The sequence below is a fragment of the Malaclemys terrapin genome, chromosome 5, assembly GCF_027887155.1.
Source record: "Malaclemys terrapin pileata isolate rMalTer1 chromosome 5, rMalTer1.hap1, whole genome shotgun sequence".
Lineage (NCBI taxonomy): Eukaryota > Metazoa > Chordata > Testudines > Emydidae > Malaclemys > Malaclemys terrapin.
This window is the reverse complement of record NC_071509.1, coordinates 23,454,884-23,474,045: the sequence shown is the minus strand read 5'-3', so window position 1 is coordinate 23,474,045 and position 19,162 is coordinate 23,454,884. Positions and strand designations below refer to the sequence as shown.

At 38.8% G+C, this 19,162-nt stretch overlaps 1 protein-coding gene across 6 annotated transcripts in view; it reads right to left on the bottom strand.

Annotated features, from left to right (window-relative positions):
• ABLIM2 (actin binding LIM protein family member 2) overlaps positions 1-19,162 on the bottom strand; it is a 214,898-nt gene that overhangs the window by 151,054 nt on the left and 44,682 nt on the right. For 5 of the 6 annotated variants that reach the window (XM_054030384.1, XM_054030387.1, XM_054030388.1 and 2 more), the window contains exons 1-2: positions 16,200-16,370; positions 7,078-7,221 (exon numbers count right to left, since the gene is read on the bottom strand). In XM_054030384.1, coding sequence (XP_053886359.1) covers positions 7,078-7,221; positions 16,200-16,215 — 160 coding nt within the window. In that variant the 5' untranslated portion in view covers positions 16,216-16,370. Of the gene's footprint in view, positions 1-7,077; positions 7,222-16,199; positions 16,371-19,162 lie in introns of those variants that run through there. The other variant, XM_054030385.1, reaches the window with a different exon arrangement.

Here is a 19,162-nt window from a genome sequence, read left to right as displayed (position 1 = left end):
CCCCTCCCAGGCATAAACATTGGGTTTATTGGAAGGGAAGCCGGGAGAGAGTCTAGTCAGAGTACAGCGCACCCTGGCTATTCTAGGCTGCTGCAACAGCCCACTGGGGAAAAAATATCAAAATTTGGCCTCTAATCAGAACTGACTTATTGCTTTAAAACTGGGAGGGGGGGGGAAATGGCAATTTGCAATTTACAAAGGAGCTAAAAAGAATTTAAAAGCAAAGTGTTGTATGTCGAGGTGCTGAATTTTACAGTTCTGTCATCTAATGATCGTTTTGGCCTTTAGAAAGAAATATTGCAGTCAAATACCATTCCAAGATTGGACTAATTAAAGCCTTTGGATTTTTAGAAAACATTTAATGGCTTTGTTTTAATTTTTCATGAAAGACATTTTGTGTGCCCTGTTACAATATAGTTAAAGATCTAAAGACCCCTTGGTCCCTCCCCCTGTTCTGGTGGCCTTGGCCCAGGGCTCGGCCACATGGGAAAGAAGAACCATGGCAGGAAGCAGGAGGGAGTCTGGGGGTGGAGTCCGGGTGGGGCCACGCAGGCAGTTTGGGTAGGCTGAGCCTTCCCCCGTCTTTGATACCTGCCACCCATGCCTGATGGCATTCACCCTAGAGTTCTCAAGGAACTCAGATATGAAATTGCAGAACTACTAACTGTGATATGCAACCTATCGATTAAATCAGCCTCCATTCAAGATGACTGGAGGATAGCTAATGTGATGCCGATTTTTTGAAAAGGTTCCAGACATGATCCTGGCAATTACAGGCCAGTAAGCCTAACTTTAGTATCAGGCAAATTGGTTGAAACTATATAAAGGAATAGAACGAACAGACACATAGATGAACATGATATGTTGGGGAAGAGTCAACACAGCTTTTGTAAAGGGAATTCATGCCTCACCAATCTATTAGTATTTTTGAGGAGATCACAAACATGTGGATAACAGTGATCCAGTGGATATAGTGTACTTGGACTTTCAGAATGCTTTTTGATAAGGTCCCTCACCAAAGGCTCTCAGGGAAAGTAAGGAGACCTGGGATAAGAGAGAAGGGCCTCTCATGGATCAGTAACATGGTTAAAAGACAGGAAACAAAGGACAGGAACAAATTATCACTTTTTCACAATGGAGAGAGGTGAATAGCAGGGTCCCCCAAGGATCTGTACTGGGACCAGTGCTGTTCAACAAATTCATAAATAATCTGAAAAAAGAAGTAAACAAGATTGCAAAATCTGCAAACAGTACAAAGTTGCTCAAGACAGTTAAGTCCGAAGCTGACTGGGACGAGTTACAAAGGGATCTCACAAAACTGGGTGATCGGGCAACAAAATGGCAGATGAAATTCAATTCTGATAAATGCAAAACATAATCCTAACTATACATACAAAATTATGAGGTCTACATTAGCTGTCACCACTCAAGAAAGAGATCTCGGAATTATTGTGGATAGTTCTTTGAAAACATCTTCTCAAAGTGCCAGCAATCAAAACGCTAACAGAATGTTACGAAGCATTAGGTAAGGGACAGATAATAAGAAAGAAAATATCATAATGCCACTATATAAATCCATAATATGTCCTTGAATACTGTCTGCCCCATCTCAAAGAAGATATATCAGAATTGGAAAAAGTACAGAGAAGGGTAACAAAAGTGATTATGGTTATGGAACAGCTTCTGTATGGGGAGAGACTAAAAAGACTGGGACTGTTCAGCTTGGAAAAGAGATTACTGATGGGGGATATGATAGAGGACTATAAAATCATGAATGGTGTGGAGAAAAAGTGTCATTTACCCCTTCATATAACACAAGAACTAGGAGTCACCCAATGAAATTAATAGGCAATAGGTTTAAAACAAACACAAGGAAGCACTTCTTCAGACAATGCACAGTCAACCTGCGGAACTCATTGCCAGGGGATGTTAAAGGCTAAAAGTATAACTGGATTTTAAAAAGTATTAAATAAGTCATGGAGTATAGGTCCATCAATGGCTATCAGCCAAGATGGTCATGGACATAACCCCTTGCTCTGGATGTTCCTAAACCTTGGACAGCTAGAAGCTGGAACTGGATGACAGGGGACAGATCACTCGATAAATTGCCCTGTTTTGTTCACTTCCTCTGAAGCATCTGACATTGGCCACTGTCAAAAGACAGGATACTGGGCTAGATGGACCATTGGTCTGACCTAGTATGGCCATCCTTATTTTCATATGTATTTACCTGTGAAAGTTTTATGCATAGTCCATTGTCCCAGTCCAGCAAACTACTGAAGCGTGTGTTTAACTTTCAATTGAATTTGAATTGGACTATTTATGTGCTAAAAGTTAAGCATACCAAGTGCTTGGTAGATCAGAAGTTCTGTGATATTATTTGAGTAATGACTAGAATTTGCTGGGCTCTATATTGGAGGCTGTACCTAATCATCATCAACAATTACTTGTGCACTAGTAAAGAAAACCTATGCCAGAGAAGGTGGAGGTAGAAAAGAAACAAGGCAAATCAGAGGAATAAATAAGCTTTCAGCCTGATATACATTATAGAATTTTTTAAAAAGCTATGGTCTGAAAAGCCCAACACAGGATCGGATTGACCATTGGATTACATCAGTTTTACACTGGCATGACCCAATGAAATCAATTAACAGAGTCACACCACTGTAAAACTGGTGTGACAGAGTGATACATCTCTACCCCGATATAACGCTGTCCTAGGGAGACAAAAAATCTTACCGCGTTATAGGTGAAACCGTGTTATATCGAACTTGGTTTGATCCGCCAGATCATGCAGCCCCCCCCCCCCCGGAGCATTGCTTTACCACGTTATATCGGGGTAGAGGTGTAAATCAGGCCCAAAGCCACTAAACTCTTCAAGACAGATTGTGAGAGTGCCATGTCCACTGCTCACTTATTCCTGGTATATCTATTTAACATGTTCAGGGCCCTACAGGGCCCCGAAGGACTTAGCCAGTGACGAACACACTGCTGGTATTGTCTGTGAAACAACAGCAGTTACAGATATTCCATGGCAGTCACTGAGAATGCAAGGTAATGACCCACACCTACTTTGTTAACTTTGTTTTGGGCTCTAATCTTACTTTCAAATTTTCTGTAAATGGCTCCTCTCCTGCAACCTGAGACCCTTTGGTTTTACACTATGTTCAAATGCAAATCCCTCAGATTACACATGGGAGCTTTTAACATGCTTATTTATAGCCCAGCAGATGGGTTTGATGTCATAAACAAACCACTCCCTGTTACCAAGTTACAGATACCTTCTAATTTTTTCCTTCTCTAGTGAATACTCTCTGTCCTAGCTCTGCCCAACTTCTCATCTGAATCCAATGCAGTTAAAATTATTGGCTCCAATTTTTATTTACACTAAGGGTGCTTTCCACCACTCCGGTCACGTAAAAGGGGCTTTAATATGGGTGAAGGTGTAATGAATACCCACTCCAAGACCCCCTTTTCACTGCCACAGTTGTATAAAGGAGGCATTAGTGCATTACAGAGCTACACCAATTTACACAAGTTGAGGATCTGACCCACTATGATCAATTAAACCCAATATGCAAGGTTAAATACCTAGGAGGATGCATACACTAAAAAGTGGACCATTTCACCATGGAGGAGCAGAGCTACTGTTTCCAAGGCACATACAGTACTATAGCAATCCAGGGTCCAATGGGTTTTGATTAAAGATCGAGTAGCAAGACCTAAAGAAAAGATGGGTGGATATATGGTAAAGCTGATCCTGTATAGCAGGCCTTGTTTTTCTACATCTGAGGTTCAGGTTGCAAGTTCACTGCCTTGTCTTTGACTGTAACCTGGCGAAGGAAAGAGAAACCATGCACAGCACATTCCACTTACATCTGTGTGACTTTACAGTAGGGTTATGCAGGGCCCTATTTATTTAGTAGGGAAACTGCAGGACTTCACACAAGGCCACTATAAGTTTGCAGAGCAGCTTTCGTGAAAGTTGTGTGAATTTGTTCCTTCCACAGCATGCTAGAGGTGATCATTTAAAGCATGAAGAGTCATGCCCTCTGTTTTTTTATTTTTTAATTTATAGTCAAATCTATGCCAGTCATCACCAAATTATCTGTGTACCTCAGATATATTGGGCTTGTATATGCTCCTGAACTATTTCCTAAATAGTAATGCTTGATGCAGTTCACTGTTATGCTGTAAGTGTTAGTGTAAGTATTAGAAAGATATCATACCATAAACACCGAGAATAACTTGAGTCAAAATAAAGATGATCCCTATCTTTATTATCTACATGGGATCAAACTTTAGTTGTCCAGGGTAATGTAATGACACCGTGACACTGGCAGGCCAAGTGCCAGCTCATGCCAAAGTCCCCATATCTCAACTAGACACTAACAGATAAACATAGCTGTAATCTGTCTGGCTCACTTGTGGGTTGATATTGATAAAATAGGTATTAGAATTATAAGAAAGAATTTAGTGTTTAGAGTTTAGATTTGTTTGAACACTTGTGAGATGCTGCATGCTTTAATCTTACTTGTAATATCTGTGTTCCATGTTGTAATGTAATATATTTGAACGGTTGTATTGTGAGTCTCTGTGACTGAAGGAGAAGACCCATCAATACCAGACAGGCTATGAGTGGTTCTTACAATTGGAAACTCCTCACATCGGGATTGAGGAATCGTCAACAAAAGGACTAAAAACTTATTGCTGTTCTGCTCTACTCCCTGCGAAGAGGAGTCATGCAAGTGGACTCATCCCGTCAGATGAGTTTGCACCTCACATCACATAGCAGGAGGGGGATAAAAACCTTGAACAAATGCAACTAGGTATCTCTATGCTGCTTGGAGATGCTGGGTCAGCAAGCTGTTTCTAGGCATAAACAAGAGATCCCCAGCAGCTTCGCCAGGTTAGCCCTAAAGGACAAATAGAACTTGATGATTATAGAAGCCTATAGACTTTTGAAAACCTAAGACTGGAACTCATTTGTGTATCTATGTTAGCTTGCTTTAACCTTGTAAATAACTCTCTAATTCCTTTTCCTATTTAATAAATCTTCATATAATTTACCATAGGATTGGCTACAAGCATTGTCTTTGGTGTGAGACCTGAAGTGCAACTGACCTGGGGTAAGTGACTTTGGGATTAGGAGTAACCTGAATATTGCTGTGATTCTTGGTGTAAGGGACCATCTACAACAGAGATACACTCACCTGGGTGGCAAGACAGACTGGAGTGCCCAAGGGGACTATCTGTGACTCCATGTTAAGGCTGTTAAAGTGCTTGAGGAATTTGCACTTGGAACCCACAATCTGTCCTGTGGTTGGCCTAGAGGACCAGAATTTCTCTAACATCACGTACCGTATGAAAAGCTATTGTGACAGATGCCCTAGAAGTGAACTCGGAAATGGATTTAGTTTGAATTTTATAGCCCTAATAGTCAATATTTTATCATGTTTTGTAGTTCTCTTTCATATTTTTCTACTGCTTTAATGAAAAAAATAAAACCGCATTCTCATAGCTGTTAACCAAAGGGTTTACAGCCTAAAGAAAAGAGCATTGCCTTATATTTCAATGGCACAAAGTTTAAATCCTGTTATTAAACTTTTATTAAAACTGACTTGAATGGGAGCTCTGTCTGAGTAAAGAGAGTAAAGACTTAGGAACTTGGCCCAATCCAAGGGACACTCAGACAGATGTTCTGTAGTTCCAGACTGATAGGCTGAGTTGCAGAAATTAGGTTTTTTACTTGGTCTATAAGTGATGCTTCTGCATCTTCAATACATCAGTCTGGAACATATTATGGATTTCATTGATTTTATTGGAGCGTTCCTGGCATTCATAGCATCGTTATTATTACCTTTAACCTGGATCTGTTTCCTCACAGTTATAAGTCGGAGCAATCATTAACCGATGTATTAGCTTTTCAACCCTCTTTCTGACATTTCTCTTTGTTTTGGAACATAGTGGAGCTTTATCTGGGAAACTTGACAGAGATAGGGTGGGACTTTGAACCTTTGGAGCCAGGTTCATTATTTTTATATATTTCTATATGTCATTTCAAATAAAAGATGTCTATAAGCAAGCTGTTGGCACCTGGATAATTCATGAAACTCACAATCTACATAGGGATAACCCTGTAGCAATATGATAATACATTCAATTGTTTTGATAGCTAGTAAGCCAGGCAACAGAATATACCCCATTCCACTCCACTCAAACCTCATACCCTCCCCTTCCCACAACTAACACTCTATCAAATAAATTGGTTCTATATATCACTAATGTGCTCACAAGTAACTGTTACTCCTCCCAATGTAAGATGTGCTCAACTATATTTTGAGCAGAATTAAAAATTAAACAAACTGCACACATGGCCTGGTGGATAAAGAACTGGTCTTGGAGTTAGGAGACCTGAGTTCTAAGCATAGTTCTGCCTTTAACCAGCTATGTGACCTTTAGTAATTCACTTCATCTCTCTGTGCTTCGATTTCCCATTCCAGCGTAAGTCTGCCAGCTCCTCTGGGGGGATGGTCTTTTACTATGAGTTTGTACATTGCCTATCACAGTGGGTTTCAGATCTCAATTGGGCCCTCTATAATTTACAGCCTAAAGAATAGAGCATCTGTATTATAGGTGGTGATTGGAAATAAAGTTTCAATAAACTGCTGACTGGCAATAGCTAGGCAAATGGCCTACTAAAGATTAATTATCAATTTGTTCATTTATATGAACAAAACAAAACAGACCCTTAAAGCCTACAAAGTTATCCTGCAAATTGGACACAGCTAATCTATGGAATCTTGTGTTCCTTTGTTATTACCCTTGACTTCCACCCCCCATGCTGCGTTCCTCTCCCATCTTGTCCCTATTTAGGCCCCAATCTTGCAAAAAGCTCCATCTGGGTGAACCTTTGCACTTGGAACTCACTGCAGGATCAGGGTCTTAGGACCATAAACTCTTTGATGTGAGGACTGGCTTGTACTATAGATCTGTGCTATTTCCAAAACAACGGGGCCACAATCTCCAAGGAATTACTGTAATATATAACAGCAGTAATAACTAGTAAACACTTACCTTTACAAACAAAGCACTTAATATGAAAATATTTGTTCTGAACTCTCAAAACTTCCCCTTTGCATGGGTTTCCACAGTTATTGCAGAGAATTGCTGTACCTGATGGTTTCTCCAGGTGGCTATGTACAGCCTGTGGTTGAGAAACTGTAAAGAAAGACAAGTTGTATAAGAACATACAGCAGATTAAAAACTTCTGCTGGACAAATTACATAAAATGATGGTCTTATTAGACAAACAAATAATGAAAATTGACATTTCAGTCAAAACATGCCATGAACATGACTCCCGGGCCAAAATGGTCTCACTTTCTGGTGTTGGCCAGCTCCTGTAGTGGTCTTTTTAAACTTTATTTTAATTGAATTTGCTTTAGAGTCATATGTCAGTATAAACAGTCTGCTCACCAATTTAAAGCATCACTGCTGATTTTCACTTCCATTTAGGTTACCACCGCAATAATGAAAAAGAATTGTACACGGCTTATGAATTTCACAACCAACTTGAACAAAAACATTTTGGATCAAGGGTTGTATAAAGAGAACTATACAAAAAACTGGTAAAACATTTTTTTGAAAATTCAACTGCCTTTCCCCCCCCCCCCCAGTTTGCATCACACTGTTTAATTACAATTTTAAATTAAATATTTTGTCAATTTCAAAAAAAAAAAAAAATAAAATCAACCAGCTCTAGTTACAAATTATTTTCTGAAACTGATGTGTCACAGATCTCAAGCACCTGATTCCGCCCCAGACTGCAAGCAATTACAAAAGACTTTCCTTTAGCTCAGTTGATAAGTGCTTATGCTTTTATAACCAGAGGATCTAAATTCTGTTTCCACAGATTACATGAAATTCCAGATAAGCATGCTGTACAATAAACATAACCATGAACTAATATGTGCCCACTTATTTGTTACAGTAGTATTATGCAATGAAAGATACTGAAGATACTACAAAAATATTGTAAAGTTTCCCTAACTTTTGAATGCTGAGCTCCTCCTCAGCCAAATAAAACCAATTGCACTCTTCCTCTTCCTGCAGCCTCATCATGCATTGTTAAAAGCCTACACATATTAATTGTGCATCCTCCATGTGCCCTCTCATGGCTAGTCTTTTTGGTGCCTTCCTCCACATCCTCCTAAACACAACTCTTTGGAAAACACTGGCATAGATCTTCAGATGACCCTTTCCCCCCTCTGTTACATGCTTTGATGAGAATTTAAATAGCTTAAAATGTTGACATATAAAGTACCATCATTAGCTATTTTTCATGGGTACTGCAAACTCAGAGAGATGTCTCTACATCAGTTGCACTTGCTTTATGTTTGAAGGTTTCTTTGTAACCATGACAGACTTTTTTCAAACTAAGGATGAGAATCTGGAGAAGAACTAAGAGGCCTGTGCTCCCAACTAGTCCTTCGCCCACGTTAATCCCACAGTTTGGAAAACACCAATGTACTGTATATAGCAAATTTCCAGCCAGGAGACACAGAAAGTTTTGGGAACTTTAAAGAATGTTAAGCACTATGACATTACTACAGAGTTCTGATATGGTACATGCTTGGTAACCTTGGTACTCATATAATTGTTCTTAGTCAGCAGACACTTTCTTCGGTATGTGGCACTGAAGTATCAAGATAGTGATTAATTTATTACTACATTAAAATACATTTGAAGCCACTGAAGGAATAACTATAATAAATATGACTTGGTGAGTGGAGCTCTGATCTCACTTATTGACATCCAGAGCAAATGTTCTCAGCTGATAAGTCAAAATATGATTGCTTCTAACCAATAGTTTGCAAACTCAAATTGAAATGTGGGTGTGGGGAGGAAAATCACAGTGCAATTTGCCCCTTACATCATCACTAGTGATAAAGAGTCTGCAATCAGAACTTCATTGACAACTCTGTGGCAGAAAAGTAAGACAGTTACATAGTAGCTTTGCTCATCATAGCCACATACAACACATATGGATTCTTCTATCACAAAATTTGCCAACATAAAGACCAGGATAAAATTTTCACAAGTGCCTAATTCTCTAGGAGCCGAAGTCTCAGTAAAAGTTAAGGGAACTTAGCCAATTGAACCTATAGCAGAATTTCTGGCAAGCAAGACATAACCACTGATGTTGGAAACGATCCAGGATAGTGGGGTTAAAATACTTCTTCTCATATAAAGTATCATGTACTCTTGCAAATCAGATTCTATGCTAAACAACATATCCAGGCACTTTCTTCAAACTCCCAGGCACAGTCACCCTTTTAGAATAGTGAAAAACAGAGGAAAGATGTTGTTCTGCTTTCCCAGAAGTATATATCAAAATGTTGAGCAAGGCATTTATTATGAAACATGCAACTAACTAGTCATTTGTATTGCAAATACTTAATACTGGAGGAAGGATCCTGCACTGGAAGAGAGATGATCTAACAGGTGTTTTCTATTTCTAATCTCTAAAAGCCAAAGCCTGCAAACTTCTCCTCACACAAGTATTCATGTGAGGACTACTCACTTGAGTAAGGATTTTTATGATTAAGCTGTAAATTTACATATAAAAGAAATGTGTGCAATATGCTAGGGATGCATGCATAAACTTTGTTTTTCTACGTTATGTGACTTTCAGTCAAAGTTATTTTTCTATTACATTTAGTAAATAGTACACTGAACGTTCAAGCTCGTCAGCACTGAAGGTAAATGTCATTTTAAATCAACTTAAATCTTATTGTGATAAAAACAAACAAATACACCCCAAAAGCAACTCCCCACCCACTCTTTACTCTGTGTATGTCCAGGTTAAAAATAGTTGATAGGTTAGTGTAAAAAAGCGATTTTAAGGGTCTTTATCCTGTGCATCATGGTAACAAATTAAGGCTGTAATCCTGCTGTCCTTCTCCAAGCAAATGCCTATTGACTTCAACAAGAGATGCAAGTACAGTATATGAAGGCTGCAGAACTGAGCTCATTTAGGCTAGCAAAATATTGAGCAAATTAAAAATTTGCTGCCATCTTGTGATTTAAAATAGAAATTGCACCTATTAGGTTGTTTATGCAAAAGAGCATTCCAAAGAATTATAGGAAATGTTGAACACAAACTTTCTAGTTCTTGTAATTTTGCTACAGTACATTTATTATTTTTACATTTTAATATGTTAGGTAACAGTGTCTATGGACTGAATTATTAACAAATTGTAACAGGCTTGTATTTAACTCGCCACACCCATAGTAGTTTTCCCACCTGGCAACATTAATACAGGGAACTAATAGAGTGAACAAGGGAGAGTAAATTACATACTGAATGTCCCTCTTCTTACTCGAGGGATTCAGCAAATCATTCTAAAACTGGGTGTTTTTTCCCCCAAAGTGTTTCCAGTTCAGCTTTTAAAAGTTTCCATACACTCTCACAAGAAGAAAACAAATGCAACTTAAAAATAAACTGATCAGTGGTGTTATGTCCTCTCATATTGACCAATAAATAAATTAAATTAAATTAAATCAAATCATAAATAAATTAAATAAATTAGTAAAAGTGCTATCAGCCAATTACCCCTTAATTTTCCTTTATAACTATTTCAGGGCTAAAAGTTGTCTCCCTGTATTTACTCTAACGCTCTGATCCTCCAAATACTTGTGCATGTAACTTTGTATGTAGCAGTTTTTCAGAGCAGAAAGACATTAATGCAGTCGACCATGCAGATGTTTCCTCTGCGTGAAAATTATGAACATCTTTTCTAGTAAATAACTAGAGATTTTTATCAAAGGGTTTCCTCATTTGGAATTGGCTGTAACTGCTGCTTGAACTCTGGACGCTTACACGGAAATTTCATGTAGTGTTTGTTAAAAAGAAACACTATGAAAAGGTTGTTGTCAACTGCACCCGTGCTTACAGTCCCACCTCCTTTGGGGCAGCCAGACTTACTGCAGATTGTTTCCCTTGAATGCTAGCATTGATTCAGAAATGTGCATTAGAGCCAAGTGCTCTGCATAGCTCCATGTAATACCTAGCCTGCAATGTAACTGGGAATCAACACAGTAGCCTTTTTTGTTACAGTAGGACTCAAAAAAAAAAAAAGAGGCGGGGGGTAGGAGGGAACCTATCTGGCATGTCTTTTTGATGTTTTAGCATTTTTTGTTTAACAATAGTTTCCAAGCCAGGAGTGGAAATGAAAAGTAAAGAAGAATTATATTTAGCTAAAGCACAGGTATGCAACAAACTGTAAAACAACTACACCTCTACCCTGATATAATGCAACCCGATATAACATGAATTCGGATATAACGCGGTAAAGCAGCACTCCGGGAGGGCGGGGCTGCGCGCTCCAGCAGATCAAAGCAAGTTCGATATAACGTGGTTTCACCTATAACGCGGTAAGATTTTTTGGCTCCCGAGGATAGCGTTATATTGGGGTAGAGGTGTATAACTTTTTGCTTGCATTCCATTTTTTAAATCTCACAAGGATGCATTTGACATTCAAAAATAATCATGTTAAATAAGCATGAATGAACAAACAACAAAAACTAACAGGGTGCTTTATTTTCCTCTCCATTCAAAAGGAATTAATTAATTTAATACATTAATTCTGATCAGTGTTTCACCCAACATTCTCTGTGGATACAACCTCTGTGGGGTCATAATACAACTATGTTTCTTCATAGAGTTTAATTAAACATTGTCTCTTTCATCTGGAATAACAATGATAGAACATGAGAAATAACTCCTTCATATAGAGAACTCTTCTTTTATTCAAGTTCTACTACATTTTTAACTTACATTCATTTCAATAAAGTTTTGAATCCAGTCTCTTTATATAGTAATTCTGATCCTTTTACTTTTGTTTGTATGTGTCAAAGTTTAGCTTCAAAGTGTATGAGGATGCTCCATCAACATATTTTGTTAGCAATATGCTGTCATCCCTTGTGGAGTTTAATGATTATACAGTATATTAGGACATTTACCGTAGCATCCTCCTGATTAAAGTTCTCATTAAAGTTTGAATGATCACATACTTTTCCTAGATTGCTGAATTGAATGAAATTTGAAATTCACCTTTATTTACTCTACACTTAAAATAGCCTTTGCTGAATTGAAATATAGAGGGACCCCTTGTTGTGTTGGTGATGATAGTATGCATGGAGCCCAAAATCTTGCCAATGTTCTGCTGTGCCTGGGTCTGGTACCTCCACAGGTCTGGATGAGGAAGCAGATTATAACTACCCATATTAGAAAGTCACTGATGGTTTGTGCATCCTTACTCGCTTCTTCAAAGCCCTAGGAAGAATTTCCTGTACGCATATTCACAAGAAAATCAACAGATTATAAAGAAACGAGTAAGAGTAGAACACATTTCCAGAGCATTGCCACATGGGCAGTATCTGGTGCTGGGAACTTTATTGCTGATATTCTTGCTAAATATCCATGTGACAGGACACCCTGATCACTGACAGTGCTGCAGCCTGGGGAAGGCTGCAGGCCCAGCTGAGGGCAATTATATATTTTCTGGTGTGGGGGCTGTGAGCACCTGGGTGGCAATCACTGGGCTAACCAGGTAACTGGGGAGAATATAAGGGGAGGAAACAGGAAGCAGGAGGAGCTCAGGAGGAAGCTCAGAGAGAATCTGGGCTCGGAAGTGAGGGATGTAGGCTTGCTGTAAGCGTGTATTGCACAATTATTACTATGTAAGAGGGAAATAAATACATACATTGGTGTAAGATAAACAGCCCGGTGTGCGTGTTTGTGACCAGAAAACCATCTGAACTGGCCAGTGAGGTTCACTGGGTAGCGATGGAGATGTCCTGTGACAATCCAGTATCAACGTTTCTGATATCAAAACTCAGACAGCCACCGAAATCACAGGTTACCTACTGAGTACCCAGCAGGAGTGAGGTGCTGCTCCAATTAATTCTAGTATTAAATAAGGTTTATTGAATTAGCAGTGACTCATTGAAAAGAAGTAAGATTTTCACTCACATAAAACTGTTTATATGACCATCTTTATGGCCCTGATAAGACTGATCCTGGAATACTGCATGAGTTTTGCACACCTTAATGCTGGAAATATAAAGATGAATTGGAGGAGTACATTATTAGGGCAGTTGAGGTATTGATTTATATTGAGGGAAAAAAGTAATTCAATATGTATAATATGGTTGAGCCACAACTGAAGAGATATGGGATAATTTGACTAAGCAATGACTGAGGGAAGACAAGGAGAATCATCTACAAATATCTAAAGTCTGGAGAGGAATTATTTAGAGGACCAAAGTGGGCATTACTAGAAATGGGACTATTTTTTAAAAAAAAAGATAATTAATGTTAAATATCAGGAAAAAAAGTCCTGATCATGAAATATATCGATATTAGACTGGGAATTGGAGATTGGAAATGTTTGGGAGCCACGTTATTTGGGAAATATAAAATTAAGTTGATGAATGGACTAGATAGTTTGCTGTGGGGACTATCCTGCAATGGCAGAGTGGTGCATTAGGAATTTCATGGATGTTTTCCATTTAATGACGTTTACTCTTCATAGAACAGTTTTTCAAAGTAGTTATTTAATAACCTTTAAACCACACCAATATTCATGTGAGATATTACATGAATAAACTTTTCCATCCCTAAAGAACAAGTTCCCATTATCCTAAAAATAAATTTCACAGTGCTGGAGATGTGCTACTTCTCACAGCACGGAAATTCTGCTGATTGCCACATGGATGGCAGAGCTATACATTCCTCCATAGCCATCCCATCCATAACTGACCATTTTCTACCCAGGAAATGGAAAAATTTGGGGGGAACAAAAATTAATAGCTAAACCGAGCATAAAGGTTTAAAAGAATCAATGTCCATTCCCTAGTTCATATGAAAATATGAACAACAAAACAGATACAGGCAGCACTCCCAGCTTTGAACACCAATGAGCATCTCTAGTGATGAATACTACTGCACACGTCTGGATGCATAGAAAGTGGCTCAATACTATCAACATCAAACTGTTGCATCACTAGGACTAGAAGTCGGCACCAAAATGCAAAGTAGATAAATGAGAGATGAGAATGCCATTTATTCATTAAACATTCGAAAGACAAATGTCTTAGGACCCTAACCTAGGGCGTGAGAGATCCAAGATCAATTGCCAGCTCTGCCACAGACTTCCTGTGTGACTTTGGGCACGTTCCTTAGGTCCAGATTTTCAAAAGTTATTTAGGTGCCTTAAAAAAAAACAAAAACAAACAAACAAAAAAAAACGATGGACATTAAACACCTTGCACTTTTGAAAATCCCACTAGGTGCCCAACTGCATCTTTAGACAGCTAAGTACCTTTGAAAATCTGGCGCTTAGCCTCTCTCTGCCTTAGTTTCACATCTGCAAAACAAAGTACTACACAGTACTTCCCTACCTCACAAGAGGCTTGTGAGAATAAATACAGTAGAGACTGTGAGGTGCATACTATGGTAGTGATGGCCAGATAAGCACCTAAAATAGATTTTTCTTTTAAAAATCCTTGAGACCCTCTGGAACTTTGCTGGGTACTGGGGATGTCCCTCTAACCCTTCGGCAGGAGGCTGCAGAGCAGAGCCACTGCATAGATGCTACTCCAGCCTTCATCGCCTTTGTGCTTCCTTTCCCTCTCCACTGAAGGGTGGAGGAAGGGAGAAGGGCTAAGGGATCATAGAGTGGTGACTCCTGCAGGCCTCCCCATCCCTCCCTCTCAAGCCCCAGAACATATTATCAATCAGCTAGAGGTTTATGTTCACAGCCTTTTTCAAGATAACCCTCTCATGTTAATTGTCCCCTCAAAAGATTTTTCCATCTTAAATTTGACAGTAAAATAGATAGTTAGAGAAATTTGTCAACTTGGCAACGACCCATCCACAAAAAGACCTCAAAATTGCATCCAGTTCTCTGGGGGTTTGAAATCTGACCACTTTACTGTATACTAACTACTGACTTTCTAAAGAAATCTTTTATACTGACGTTCAAGTAGTGTACTTTCTGAAAAGCAGGGTACAGTTCTTCCAAGGAATTCTTGTCAGTTGTTCCAACACTGCACCGCAGTGAAGTAAGCAGCATTAGTCTTTGTTTTGCACAGTTTATCTGACATATTTCTTTGCAGTGCAATGAACTACATAGAAAAAAACCCAAACAAACTTCATGTTCAATGAAGTCTCTAATTCTTTTCTAAAACTAAAATACAGTAATTTAATGTATTAATCCAAAAAGGTCCAGATTAGCAAAGAAATTAAATATTCATTATTAATAACTGGCTATAGTATCTCTTCCCAAGGCAACTAACAAAAGGTTTTGAAGTCTCATTCAGTACTGCCTAAGGATCAAAATCAAGTCATAGATTTACAGTGTAGGCTGGCACAGGAGACCAGATTCTTAAAACTGTAAGACTGAAACACCATGTGACATTACTACTGATTCCTGAGTACTTTGCATGGGAGATAGCAGGAAAAAGGGAGACAGGTTACCTTGCACAATGCAAAATAGGCTAGTGCAAACACACACAGTAAGATACAGAGTACAGTGCAAAGTGCTCAATGCCAAACAGTTTCAAATCTGCCCATATGTTCACATGCAAGATACACAATACACTGCAAGGAAGCAAGCGCAAGCAAACCCGTTACATTTATGATTAAATAAATGTCTTTAACATTCATCATTTCAGTTAATATGACCCTCTGCTAGTTTTCAACATAAATTGTGGATTTGTATATTTTTAGTGAGTTTGCACTGCATAAGGATACTGAACAACACTCCCAATGTAGCTGCATAAAGCACAATACTTTTTGACAATAGGATTTAGTATGAGATTTTAAAACAAGTAATAAGTTAAATAAAGCCATGGAGTTTTAAAATGTATCACCCATTCAACTACCAACATGAAATTCAGTTAACAGAGTCATGCTAATTTGTAACTCAGTATTTTTCCAATTAACAAGAATATTTAGCACAACTTAAAATAGAGCAGTTCACATTTAACCATACTTCTGCACTCTGCAACACTTACATGCAATAGTACATTCTGATGACAATACACTTAACAATTTAATCAGAAAATTCCAAATGAGAGGCGAGTCATTTCTTGTGTAAATCCCCCAAATGTGGAGTCATCACATTGTACCTGTATCCTCTGGCATTCCAGCATTAATTCAGTCGGTGACACAAGAAATACTGCCAGGCATATCACCACTCCAAGTACCTATAATCTGCAAGGAGCACAGTTAAAGCACTTGTTGAACAAGTGAATTTGAAGAGTACTTCAACGGACGAGTGAAACTGCAGCAGCGCTCTGCCACTGGAGCTCCTTCCTGAGAGAAATGTGGCAAGGGTCATATGACTCCTGCAGCTCCCACACATAAACAGGATTATAGCCAAGAACTTACTGCCTAGTAAAAATAGAACTCTACAGAGGCCTCAAAATTCTCACATTCACAGGACATCCATCACTTAGGAACAGGCCCAAATATACGTTGGCCTTAGTGTTGTTATCCTTTTTGACCCAAGCAGGTAGCCAAAAATTCAGGATCTAGTAGGTTGTTCCAGTTAGGAGGAGAAATTGGTGACAGTCAGGTATTTCTCTGATGAAGTTTTGCTTATTTACAAAAAATGTACGAAGTCCCATGTCTCTGAACACAGAAGGAATCAAAGAGCAGGAAACAGCTTCTTTTGCTCAAGGCACCAAAAAATATACTTTTCCGCCTGAACCCCATTCATCATGCTTTCAGCTGCTCCTTCGGGCTGTCTGTGTGACTTCCTGGCCTTCTGTGGTCTACCTTTTATCCACACATATACACGCCTACCCATCCTGATCCAAAACAATATGAAGCAAAGCCTCTCCGTCCACACAGTCCAAAACTCCTCAGTGCATTCACATAACCCTTTGTCTCAGGTGGGGGCCTGTGACTAACTTGTCCCTACAGTTAAGTTAACTGAAGAGTACATACACCCCCATCAAACTCAGCAAGGTTTTAACCTGACCACTAACAAGGTTTCACCCAACTCATGCAAACCATAGTACTGTGTGTATCCACCAAGATCACTCTCTACAGCAGATAAACAACAAGAGGATAATGAGCTCCTAGTAAAAAGAGAGGAGCAGAACACTTGGACTAAACCTCTAAACAACTTGAGTTTGGGGTTGGTTGTGTTTGTGAAATTCATGGCCACAAAGACAAACATGCGCTGCAGGTGTTGTCACCAATGGGAAACCTGCAAAACCTCTCCTGTTAGCCAGTATCCCTGCCTCTCCCAAACACATACACATCTACTTCCCAGCATGAACCACCACAACTAGCTCTTCAAGCGCTACTCCGCGCCATTCCGCTCCAGCAGGCTCTTTTGGGAGCTACATGGTATAAAGAGCCCGCTAGGGACGCTGGTAGAACTCCCTTTTCTCTACACACACATCAGACACCCTTACTCATGATGAGCAGTACCTTACTTCATGAGTAGTCCCTTTGAAATCAATGGAGCTGCTAGCGGAGTAACTAACTACTGAATATTAGCAAGGTGGCGGCATCTTGCCGTAAAGGTTGCTTTTTCTTTATAATTCCTAGAATTCCAGAAGAAGGTTGTGTTCAAAAATCGTCCGGCAGCCAGAAATTTATAGTACTGAAATTTATAGCACTACAGTACTTGGATGAGGTGAATTGAAAAATACTATTTCTTTTGTTTCGTTTTTACAGTGAAAACATTTGTAATAAAAAATAATAATATAAAGTGAGCACTGTACTCTTGGTATTCTGTGTTGTACTAGAAATCAATATATTTGAAAAATGTAGAAAAACATCCAAAAATATTTAATAACGTTCAATTGATATTCTATTGGCTAAGAGCGCAATTAATCACAATTAATTTTTTAATTGCGATAAATTTTTTTGAGTTAATCTCATGAGTTAACTGTGATTAATTGACATTAAATATATGCCATTATTATTAATCAAGTCAATCTGTCTTGGTAAGTTTCTAGATATTATTATATCAATGAATGAATGAATGGTTATGACAACATAATTAAAACTGGGGTGAAGGGCTTTTAAAAAAACAAAAACAAAAAACTAAAAACAAAACACGCCTCCCCTCCATCTTTCAAATATATACAGTACCTACTTAATTATGATTAACCATTGGAAATAATATACCAACGGTCGTGGTAGATTCTTCATCACTGACAATTTAAAAATCAAGATTGGATGTTATTCTTAAAAACATGCTCTAGTTCAAACAAAAATTAATTCAGGGAAATCCTATGACCTCTAATACAGGAGGTCAGACAAGATTATCCCAGTGGTCCCTTCTGGTCTTTTAATCTATGAATGTGTGATCAAGACAAAGAACAATTCTTGAGGTCTTGGTAGGAACAGCTGATAGTTCTTAGATACCGCAGAAATCCCAGTGTACTAGATGGAAATGAGTAATTCTAACAAAGGGAGAAGCCCCTTGAAAAGGTTTCCCTTTGATATATTATTTACAGGAAATATTCATGATTTCATCAGTTATTAATAGAAACAGAGTAAAGCATATTGTTTTGTTAGTCCAGTACTGACTGCAGGGAATAGAACAACTGTTATCACAGATTTATAGAAGATTAGAGTTGGAAGAGGCCTCAGTAGGTCATCTAGTCTAACCCTCTGCTCAAAGCAGGACCAACCCCAACTAAAACATCCTAGCCAGGGCTTTGTCAAGCCGGGCCTTAAAAACCTCTAAGGATAGAGAGTCCACCTCCTCCCTAGGTAACCCATTCCAGTGCTTCACCACCAATTCTAGTGAAATAGTTCTTCCTAATATCCAACCTAGACCGCCCCCACTGCAACTTGAGACCATTGCTCCGTGTTCTGTCACCTGCCACCATTGAGAACAGCCTAGTTCCATCCTCCTTGGAACCCCCCTTCAGATAGTTGAAGGCTGCTATCAAATCCCCCTTCACTCATCTCTTCTGCAGACTAAATAAGATCAGTTCCCACATCCTCTCTTCATAAGTCACATGTCCCAGCCCCCTAATCATTTTTGTTGCCCTCCGTTGGACTCTCTCCAATTTGTTCACATCCTTTCTATAGTGGGTGGGAGCAAAACTGGACACAATTC